Source organism: Cryptococcus depauperatus, chromosome 2, assembly GCF_001720195.1.
Source record: "Cryptococcus depauperatus CBS 7841 chromosome 2, complete sequence".
Taxonomy (NCBI): Eukaryota; Fungi; Basidiomycota; class Tremellomycetes; order Tremellales; family Cryptococcaceae; genus Cryptococcus; species Cryptococcus depauperatus.
In genome coordinates this window covers 2322941-2332657 of record NC_089469.1, presented here as the reverse complement: position 1 = coordinate 2332657, position 9717 = coordinate 2322941, and the positions used below count along the sequence as shown (strand labels likewise).

The following is a 9717-nucleotide window of genomic DNA, read 5'->3' as shown; positions in this document are numbered from 1 at the left end:
ATGCATTCTTGGAGATGCTCTTGAGCTTACTGTCATCTGAAAAAGTCAAGCCTCCGAAAAAATCGCTGCAAATGCCTTAACGGACACAACAGAAACTTGTAAATAAAAGATCAGCAGGCACATGCCAGACTCTTTCATCTTGATCACATCATACTTGCTTGGATTCTTGCCTTGAGTGAACACGTGCAGCGCACAGGATAGAGCTGGGAATGTTGAATATCCAATGTGGCTGTACACCAAGAAAAGTGTGAGGCCATAGTACACAATACGTCAGGTCAACTATTGATTCTCTCTCCGACGGGCCTATCATCATAAGAGCAAAGTCTTTTTTCTGCTTGTGCTACTGCAAAACGTAGGATAACTCATGAACTTCTTCGGTCTTTTCCTGTACCTCTGGTGGCAGCCTTGCCGACTGTTATCAAGCTTGGAGACACTTGTACTCTTGGCTACAGCTAGGCAAACATACCCATTTTGCTATTCACAACTTGCCGATTGAATCTCTTACGCCAACGATGCGTGTTGTAGAGGGAGCGGAGCAGTCTGCAATCGGGCAAAACGTGCATATATACAGCGACTCTTGACAAGAGTAGTCTATGTATAAGCGTATATCAAAAGTTTAACAAGAGACAAAACATTCTATGATAATTGTCCTATGTCTGTCTGTACTAGATGCTCAGTAAAAAATGGGTTCGACCAGATGTGTGTGTTACTCACAGTTGTCCATAGAAAAGTTCGTGAGTGCTTGAGGCTTCTACTCGCTGATGTGCGATTTCATGAAATGATGTGTTGGTGGATGCTGTCTGGTTACCATGCCCTGCGTACTCTGTTTTGGATGAGCGCTCCTACAGAAGACGTTAGAGTTTTGGTACTGACGGAGCTTCCTGTGTCTTTGAACCTTTGTATCCAGCATACTCTACGTGTGGAATGCTATGCTTCATATCGTCGTAGCTCTTTATGGAAGAATAATTCTCGGAGATAGATCTGACTCTAGCTTCATGGCAAGCAACTCGCTGGGTACGCTTCTTGACCACGGAAAAGATTGTCACAGACAAGAGCAGTATCCCAGAAGAGATGAGTAGAATGGACGCAATGAGAGCTGGTCGAGAAAGAGAAGAGTCTGTCGATTCGCTCTTGAAATCATGCACATCTGCAAGAGCAGACAATGTGGGCGCAGGGTAGTTTGCGAAACTATCATGGGAGCTCATAAGAACGGTGGTAGAATGAGAGGAGGCACTTTGAGTATTGGAGGGAGCATTCGAAGACGACCCAAAAGTCTGAATTTCTCTTTCCAATGCCTTTTGCTCAAAAGCATGTAGTCCAGAGTTTCTAGAGTTCACATTGTCAGCTAAAAAATTCTGAAATGTCCGCAAAACACACTGATGGATATCCGGGTTCTTCCATTCGACGTACCGCTTCCCCATGCTGGCGCGATTTTCCAATTCTTCCATCAACTTTCGTGCTTGCAGTTCAGTGTCACTACGTTGGGTAATTTCATTGCCATAGTCGTCAACCCAAACGTATTCATAACAATCGTCGTCATCTTGGGAATCCTTGCTCGACTGAGAGCTCTCGCTAGATTCTCTAAAAGCACTTTTGTTAGTGTGTTGAACGAAGCGAGGAGATTTTATTTTTATTAAAGAAAGAGGTGAGACATACTCGTCAGGGCGATATGAAGGCGTGAGCCAGTTTGAGTCTTCCTTTTGCTTACTATTAGTCAACTTATTTGAGGCATTCAGGGCGTATTCGTCCCCAGATTGGTTGGGGCGGAGAGGAGCGGTGGGATTAGCACCAATTATCACTGATGTCGCTGCAGAAAACATTGGATCGAAATCCTCGTCTTCGCAAGGCCCTATTTGGTCCATGTCGCTTTTACAAGCCATGAGATTCAAAGCAATCCACATTGACTAGCCATTCAAAAGACTTACTGTGATGGATCCCAATCTCCAGCCTGCACTGAATCAATCGGCCGAGCATCTTTCGTAGTCACAGCGCCAACCTGTGTCTGGAGAGCATGCACTGTACTAGACTTCGTGTGGTGGTGGGTATGCAGAGTGGTGGTAAGAGTGGTTGTCCGAGTGTTGGATGCCACGACAGAGGTAGCAAGAAGAAAAAATGTGGAAACGGTAAGCATTTTTCGTCCACCAGTATTTCTTGTAGGATCAGTAGCAATACTCCTAGCAGTGCACTCTGGCTGTAAAAGCTTTGTAAGTAATAGAAAGGAAAATGGTTGAAAAAAGCTTGTGGAGAACAAGTTGTGAGACTTGAAGTGGAGGTTGAACAACTGTCGCACCAACTTTCGACTGTGAAGGGTAAGTAATGGTATCATTTATCAGTCATTGTTTTTTCCTTTTCAATCGTGAGAAAGCTGCGGTGGAGTTCATTAGCTTATAAACATGCGATTATGCCTATATGAGCGGAACCTTTTCAAATGTTTATCTCGAGGCCATTGTTTGGGTCGTTTCTATTAGACACAGTTACGAGTGAGTATCGTGATAATCAACGTACTTTAATTTAAATAATGGCTGCATCAACCGGCACATCATAGTGCTGGTGGCTATAGTAGAGGTATCTAAGCCGCAGGTTCCTCAGCAGCCTTCTTCTTCTTGTCTTCCACCTACAGCCATATATCAGTTTGAACGAGGGAAAAAAGCCAGCATACTGACCCTCACAATCTGATCCACTGGTAACCCCTTCAACACGCCAACCTCGCCCTTTATCATCTCCACAATCTCATCCCCAACATCGCCTTGCACAACGATCTCCTCTTCGCCTTGCGGATTCTTGCTTACACTACTACCTGTCGCAAATTTTCCGGCAAATTGCTTGGCTGCCTTTTTCAAATCGATATTGAACAGCTGAAGGTTTTGAATGTGAGTTGCATGTTTACGCTTGGTACGTTCAGAGCGCTTGATGATGATCTTTGAAGAAAGTCAAGTGTTTGTCTCTGGAGTCATACGCGGCATCCCTACCTTGGTTTGCTGTTTTTTTTGGGCTTCAGCTTCAGCCTTTTTGGTAGCTTTTTTCTCAAGCTTGACGGCATCTGCTTCGAGTTTTTCTTGCTTGTCTACAGAAAGTGTACCGATTTTGCTTGCGAGTGCACCTACATTACAATGAGCTCCTACCTTTTGCCATCTGTATGCCTTTTGTGTTGATAAGGACGAACCTTCGCTGTAGAGTCTCTCAAACTCATCCCTGTCTTTTTCTTCCAGCCAGCTTTTACATTTGCTGGCACTAGATCCAAACTCGCAGTACTCAGTCGGCAGAGAACAAATGTGGCAGTAAAATGGATGGATGGGTTTTGTCGAAGGGCCTGGTACTGCTGATGCCATACTGTAAACCATGCTGTAAGGCTTTCTTGCTTGTGATGGTCAGATAACAGCTATAAGAATATCTTGCTTCTTATGGCGGAATGGTTGATTTGATGAAGAAATGAGAAATGTAGATGTAGCCGTTGCCCATAATGTTCTGGCGGCGGCTTTCTCCGCCTTTTCTAGTCAAGTCTTGGGCCGAGATTGTCCCGATCCATATACGTTTGCGTTTTATGGTTACAATAATCAATTACTTTTGAACTGCAATTTCACTTTTGTTTCATCATAAAAACGTCTCCAAGATGGAAAGAGCAGCGACAAGGGTTCCGCTGATACGTACATGCTCAAGTCTGGTCATCCGATGCTTCAGAGGCGTTGAACACTTTGCAGATTGGGTGACGGGTGCTGCTGGTCCTGTATTTGTATTCCTCTGCTGGGTTCTTATAGGTTCTGGAGGCTTCTTCTTTTGTGAGTCCAAAGTTACAGAGCGTGAACTCATGGAAACGACAGTCGACGTGATCGCTCGAGATCTGTCTCTCACTTCTCTCTTCTTCCTCTCCCCGTTTCTAGTCTTTGTGCCCCTTAATCTTTACACACAATATTACCTTGTCACTCATGTACCACCAGGATTTCCGTCTCCGCGCGCTTCTGGTGCTGACAAGGATCTTAAATGGCTAATAACTGATCCAAAAAGTATATGGTCAGCGGAGAGATGGGGTTTCAGGAGAAGAAGGCCACTTACAGCTGGAATCACGGGGTTAAGAGCTGGTGATAGAATGGGAGAGACGGGGAGAAGGGTGAGGCGTTGCAGAAAGTGCGATGGACCAAAGCCCGAGGTGTGTATCGATTCCTTAAGCGGATTTGACTATACGCTTGAGCTGACATCTTGATACTAAAGAGGACACATCACTGCTCTGTTTGTAAGCGATGCGTGTTATTGATGGACCACCATTGTCCTTGGATCAACGCTTGCGTGAGTAGAGCTACATGATCAATGGAAACGGATCCCTTACAGGTGTCAAGATAGGTCGGGTTATATAACCAGAGACACTTTGTCCTTTTTATGATATGGCTGTCCATCGCTTGCTGGTTGACGGCTGTACTCGGATACTCGAGATTTATCGAAACATTCTCTTATCACCCAGAGGTATGTCCTTGTTTCACAGAGTCTTTCTGATAATGTGTTTGTGTCAGTGGATAGCCTGGACGCCAACAGTAGCATTCATTATTCTATGGGTTCTTGCCGTGGCGATCGGTTTTGCTGTTCCGATCCTATGTGGATGGCACCTCTACATGGTGTCTAATGGAGAAACATCTATTGAATCACACGATAATGCATACCTCGAAGGCCGCGCTAGAGCGGGGGGGCTCGCAAGTTTCTTAGCCATCTCTTGATATGCCGTCTGACAAACATAATAGATCTATCTCAACCCTTATGATCTTGGAAAAAGACGAAACTTGCAACTTTTTTTCAACCTTGGTCCTTCAGGATAGTACGTGATTTATTCATCCTTTTCTTTGCAAAAGTGCTGACAGTTTGCATAGTTCTCCACTCACCCTCCTCTTCCCCTTTTTGATACCACCGACTTCAAACGGTTGGTCATTTCTTCGTCGCCCTCTTCCTTCTCGCTCTCCGGTCTCTTTAAAACTTCATGCCCCGGAACTTGGAGAAGGCCTCATTGCACGTACCAATGGACAAGATTTCGGCCCAGATATTGACGGAAACGCGGAAACGGAATGCAGGGCTAGTCATGCAGAGGATGGACATGGCGGATATGTCATGGGCGACGATGGGAGTCTGACTGATGATGAAGAAGGAGGCGGAGGCTGGATGGAGTACTGATTGAACTAGTTTTGGGATCATGGCATATCTGATATTTGGGTATTGTATCTTGTTTACAAGTTCATTTGAAACTAGTATGTGTACAAACGCTGTTGCAGACCTAGTTTCTAGTCTGGATGTTCTAACAATAAGAGCAATATAGCTACCATACAGGTTCAGAAACTTATTCACTGTATCTCTGGATAATTATTCTGTCCAAAAGATATTTGAGGAAACAGAATTATATTTCCATGTATCAATCAAAAGTAATTCTAAATCTTGCGTTTATGTCTAAGAGTGTCACTTATATAGTGAAAGATTACGTAATTTCCAACTTTTAAACATAGTTCATCCAAGTATCTATTTGTTCTTTGTTGACTACAGAATTTCTTTTTCTTTATCATCTTCATCCAAGTTGTTTGGCGCAACGTAGAACCATTCAAAATGCCCCTTCGGTCGGCTTTGGCAGCTTTAGTAGCCTTGTCTTTCATCCCATGGGCCCACGCCTTCTACCTGCCTGGTGCAGCGCCACGCGACTACCTAGAGTCTGAGGAGATTGACGTTTTTGTCAATACTCTTACTCCTATGATCAACTCCAAACTAAAATCTCTCATCTCTTATGACTATTATGACTCTCGGTTTCATTTTTGTGAGCCAGAAGGCGGACCCGTCAAACAACCTGAGAGCTTGGGTTCCATCATCTTTGGTGACCGAATTTTGACCTCGCCCTATAATGTTCGCATGCTGGAGAACTCTACGTGTCAGAAGCTGTGCCAGAGCTCTGTTCCCAAAGAAGATGCGAAATTTATCAATGACAGAATCAAGGAGGACTATGGGTTGAACTTTATCATCGATGGATTGCCAAGCAGTGAAATGAAGAGAGATAGCAAGACTGGAGAGATATTCTTGGATGCTCAAGGTTTCAACCTAGGCGATGACGAACTCACTCCCGAGAAACCTGCGTTGAACAACCATTACGATATATATATTCAATACCACGCCCGGGATGCCAACCACATTAGGGTCGTTGGCGTCCTTGTCTACCCGCGTACTGTCAATTCAATGGTAGCTGGCTCTTCTCAACCCGACTGTTTCCACAGGCAACCTCTTTATCTGTCCGAGGAAACTGGAAACGAATTCTTTTACACCTATTCTGTCTCTTTCCTCGAAAGCGATATCCCTTGGGGATTACGCTGGGATGCTTATTTGCATGTGTTTGATCCCAAAATTCACTGGTTCAGCTTGATCAATTCCCTTATCATTGCCGGCTTCTTGGTATTCATGGTAGGCATGATCCTCCTACGGTCAATCGCCCGGGATATTTCACGGTACAATGCTGTTGACCTTTCGGATGATGTTCAAGAAGACTATGGTTGGAAGCTCGTCCATGGCGAAGTGTTTCGTCTTCCTCAAAGGCCTATGCTGCTGTCGGTTATGGTAGGCAACGGGATTCATCTCATCATGATGTGCATGGTCACTCTCGTTTTCGCCCTTTTTGGCTTCCTCTCTCCATCTAACCGTGGTAGTCTTGCCACTGTTCTCCTCATATGCTGGACATTTTTTGGTTGTGTGTCGGGCTATGCATCTGCCCGGACATATACTACTCTTGGAGGCGAACAATGGAAGCCCAACCTTTTCCTCACAGCTACTCTATTTCCAATTGTCACATTCACACTCATTGGCATGCTCAATCTCTTCCTTATCTTTTGCTCATCTTCCGGCGCCGTCCCCTTTGGCACGATTCTTGCTGTCGTACTCTTGTGGTTCCTCATCGCTGCGCCATTGTCTGTTGCCGGATATTTCTATGGAATGAAGCATGGCGCCTTTACACATCCTGTCCGAGTTGCCTCTATCCCTCGTCAAATCCCACCAAAAGTTTGGTATTTGGATGTTTATCCTGCCGCTATACTAGGCGGTATTCTCCCCTTCGGTGCTACCTTTGTAGAACTGTATTTTGTTCTATCGTCCTTGTTCGGCAACAGAGCATACTATGCTTTCGGCTTCCTCTTCCTTACGTTTCTTCTCTACCTACTCACCACAGCAACAGTGACCGTCCTCTTGGTCTACTTTCTCTTGTGCTCAGAAGAGTACAGGTGGCATTGGAGAGCATTCTTGATAGGTGGTGGAAGCGCGTTTTGGGTTTTTGGGTATGGGGTCTGGTATTGGGCTTCAAGATTGAGTTTGGACAGCTTTGCAAGTGTGGTTTTGTATTTTGGATACTTGTAAGTCTTTTCTGGCTGTTCTGGTATATGGTAAATGCTAATATGCTTAGGTTCCTATTCTCACTTCTTGATTTTCTCGTTGGAGGATCAATAGGCTATGTTGCAACCTATCTTACTCTGCGACGGTTGTATGCTTCGATTAGGGTAGATTGAGCTCTCAGAACTTGGAGAGAGGTGGGATGCGAGGTTTAAAATTAAAATTTATCGCAAAAAGTATAAAAGGGCAATGTTTGAGGATGGACAGACCATAGAAGCTATTCACGATGATCATGAACTTCATGCTACTCATAAAGCAAAAAAGTACAACATCACGAGGCCGAGCACTGCTTGATACATTAAACAGACTTGCATTTGAGCGAGTAGTCTACAACAGATGATGCATGATCAAACTCATCCAGAGCTGAAACTTTACAAACCACTTTCCATGCTATTCCTCTTAAACACATTATTCTCTCTCTGACCCATTGTCAGTTATACAACCGTCATACCGAGGCATTTGTCGACATGCCATCATGTACAATTTGAGGAGCTTACCTCAGTCACTTGTCTAATCAGTCGGGTGACATCACAACCTGTCCATGAGAGGTGTGGAATTGCTTTGCATAAGCAATGATCTCATGGTTTCCAAGGGTCAGTAGGGATTCAGTAGGAGGATGGGCGGAAAGATATGCAATGCAAGCACCAATGCTATCCGTGAAGGCACTTAGCGCTGCACCAGTAGTAGCCAAAAACTTACTCCTCCGTTTCGACCGCAAGTGAATCCACGGGAGCTCCCCATTTTTTCAACCCCCCAACAAGCCATCTCGTAGCGGCTTCTGCCGGTCTGCTTTCCTGCCTGTCTCCGAGCAACAGACCAGGTTTGAGAATGACCGTCTGAGAAAAAGAAAGAGACTTGACGTATTCCTCGAGAAGACCCTTGATGCGTGAGTAAAAGAGGCGAGAATGAGGAGAAGACCCGTTGGCGGAGACGAGGATGAGCTGGGCACTTTGTCAGTCGAGTCACCACAAGCCTTGCTCACCATCTTTGCGCCATCTTCCTTTGCACGTTTCGCGAGATCTTTGTTTAAGTCTAAATCAACCTTTTCCTGCTCTGCCGTCCCACCCGCTTTAGCCCTCGTAGTGCCAAGACAAGACACATAGACACCGCCTCTCTCAACGATGGGTTCCTTATCCGTCGGCGCGTCAAACAGCGACGCATAAAGCCGTGTCGTAAGAGAGTTGGCAGACGCAGCCTGGGGCAAGGAACGGCGGGTGAGGACGGTGACGTTGAACGGGTGTGAGGATGACAGGAGCGATGACAAGGTGTGTGAACCGGTTAAACCCGTCGCTCCAACCAGGGTGACCGCGGTCGCATTCGCCATCTCTCTGTAAAACAGCACAGTCAAGGCGTAGAGACACTCGAGGTTGACGATGAAGAGTCGGAATCAGCGTCAGCTGATTCCGAAAGTATCTGCGAAGGGTGGCTAGGCGGCGAGCGGGGCACTCGACGGGGAGTGATGGACAAGTGGAGCGTTCTTGCGATCGCTAAGCGAACCATCCATACATCGTCAGCACCGACCCAACACCGTCCAACCCTCTGCCAACTCACCGTACGCAACAATATCCAAGCCAATACCCACTCCAAAAGGCGCAAACAGAGCAAACGCGGCGATACGACAGAGAAATGGAAACTAAACCACCATCAGCCGTCTACTCCGACGACACAGACACCCTTACGACAGCCAAAACACCTGGAAGCTGAGCGTACAACGGCTGCTCCCACATGGAATTGTTTAAATTTTCCACGAAACGATGGGAAAAGAAAGATCTCCCGGTGATTATATATATCCAAAACTTTTCACCCAAGCGTAAGAATTCAGGCACGCTTCGCCTCGGTTTTATCGGATATAGCTTTTCCTATTTCCGACCTTTTCTCTTTCCCACCGTTTCTCTTTCCCATCTCTTTCTCTTTCCGCAATTCTTCTTGCAGCGTTGGAGAATGACGTGGAAATGGCAGCTCAGTCGTGTCGCGACTATAGGCGCGCATGACATGGCCACGACTCCCAGCCAGGCCTATCCATCACACTCCATCCGACTGTCGTGGATGTTCCAGCCACCACTGCACTGCAACACAATTCCCAGCCACCCTCCTCATCCTGCCAGACACTTCTTCCGCCCAAGCATCACGCAAGCATCACCCTCAGGGCGAAGACGAGCGACATTCCCAGCCACTGAGCATAAGCCCAGCCGCAACGTGTTGCGGCTGTGGACGGTGACATCCCAGCCAGCATGAGGATCTCAGGGGTCCAGCGTCTACACCCACACATCTCTCCCAGCCATCCACAGTCTCCAGGGCCAGAGCTGACTCACCCTTACGCCCTACACA

General features: G+C 46.2%; 5 protein-coding genes across 5 annotated transcripts; 2 read left to right on the top strand and 3 right to left on the bottom strand.

Annotated features, from left to right (window-relative positions):
* Positions 1–650: 650 nt before the first annotated feature.
* On the bottom strand, positions 651–2131 carry L203_102214 (uncharacterized protein; the record flags this gene model as incomplete). Its single annotated transcript, XM_066211641.1, has 7 exons — positions 651–660; positions 715–823; positions 874–913; positions 987–1326; positions 1378–1581; positions 1657–1866; positions 1926–2131. 7 exons carry the CDS (start codon positions 2129–2131, stop codon positions 651–653), a joined length of 1119 nt encoding a protein of 372 aa, XP_066067738.1.
* Positions 2132–2569: 438 nt separating this feature from the next.
* Positions 2570–3341, bottom strand: L203_102213 (translation machinery-associated protein 22; the record flags this gene model as incomplete). Its single annotated transcript, XM_066211640.1, has 4 exons — positions 2570–2614; positions 2664–2918; positions 2970–3100; positions 3164–3341. 4 exons carry the CDS (start codon positions 3339–3341, stop codon positions 2570–2572), a joined length of 609 nt encoding a protein of 202 aa, XP_066067737.1.
* A 269-nt stretch (positions 3342–3610) lies between these two features.
* Positions 3611–5151, top strand: L203_102212 (uncharacterized protein; the record flags this gene model as incomplete). Its single annotated transcript, XM_066211639.1, has 7 exons — positions 3611–3776; positions 3819–4144; positions 4207–4281; positions 4336–4455; positions 4503–4679; positions 4728–4801; positions 4854–5151. 7 exons carry the CDS (start codon positions 3611–3613, stop codon positions 5149–5151), a joined length of 1236 nt encoding a protein of 411 aa, XP_066067736.1.
* Positions 5152–5574: 423 nt separating this feature from the next.
* L203_102211 (uncharacterized protein) lies at positions 5575–7505 on the top strand (the record flags this gene model as incomplete). The annotated part of the gene is made up of 2 exons (XM_066211638.1): positions 5575–7352; positions 7403–7505. The coding sequence occupies 2 exons, from the start codon at positions 5575–5577 to the stop codon at positions 7503–7505; spliced, it is 1881 nt and encodes a 626-aa protein (XP_066067735.1).
* A 398-nt stretch (positions 7506–7903) lies between these two features.
* On the bottom strand, positions 7904–9116 carry L203_102210 (uncharacterized protein; the record flags this gene model as incomplete). The annotated part of the gene is made up of 6 exons (XM_066211637.1): positions 7904–8039; positions 8089–8330; positions 8432–8717; positions 8762–8876; positions 8941–9022; positions 9069–9116. The coding sequence occupies 6 exons, from the start codon at positions 9114–9116 to the stop codon at positions 7904–7906; spliced, it is 909 nt and encodes a 302-aa protein (XP_066067734.1).
* Between the last annotated feature and the right edge of the window lie 601 nt (positions 9117–9717).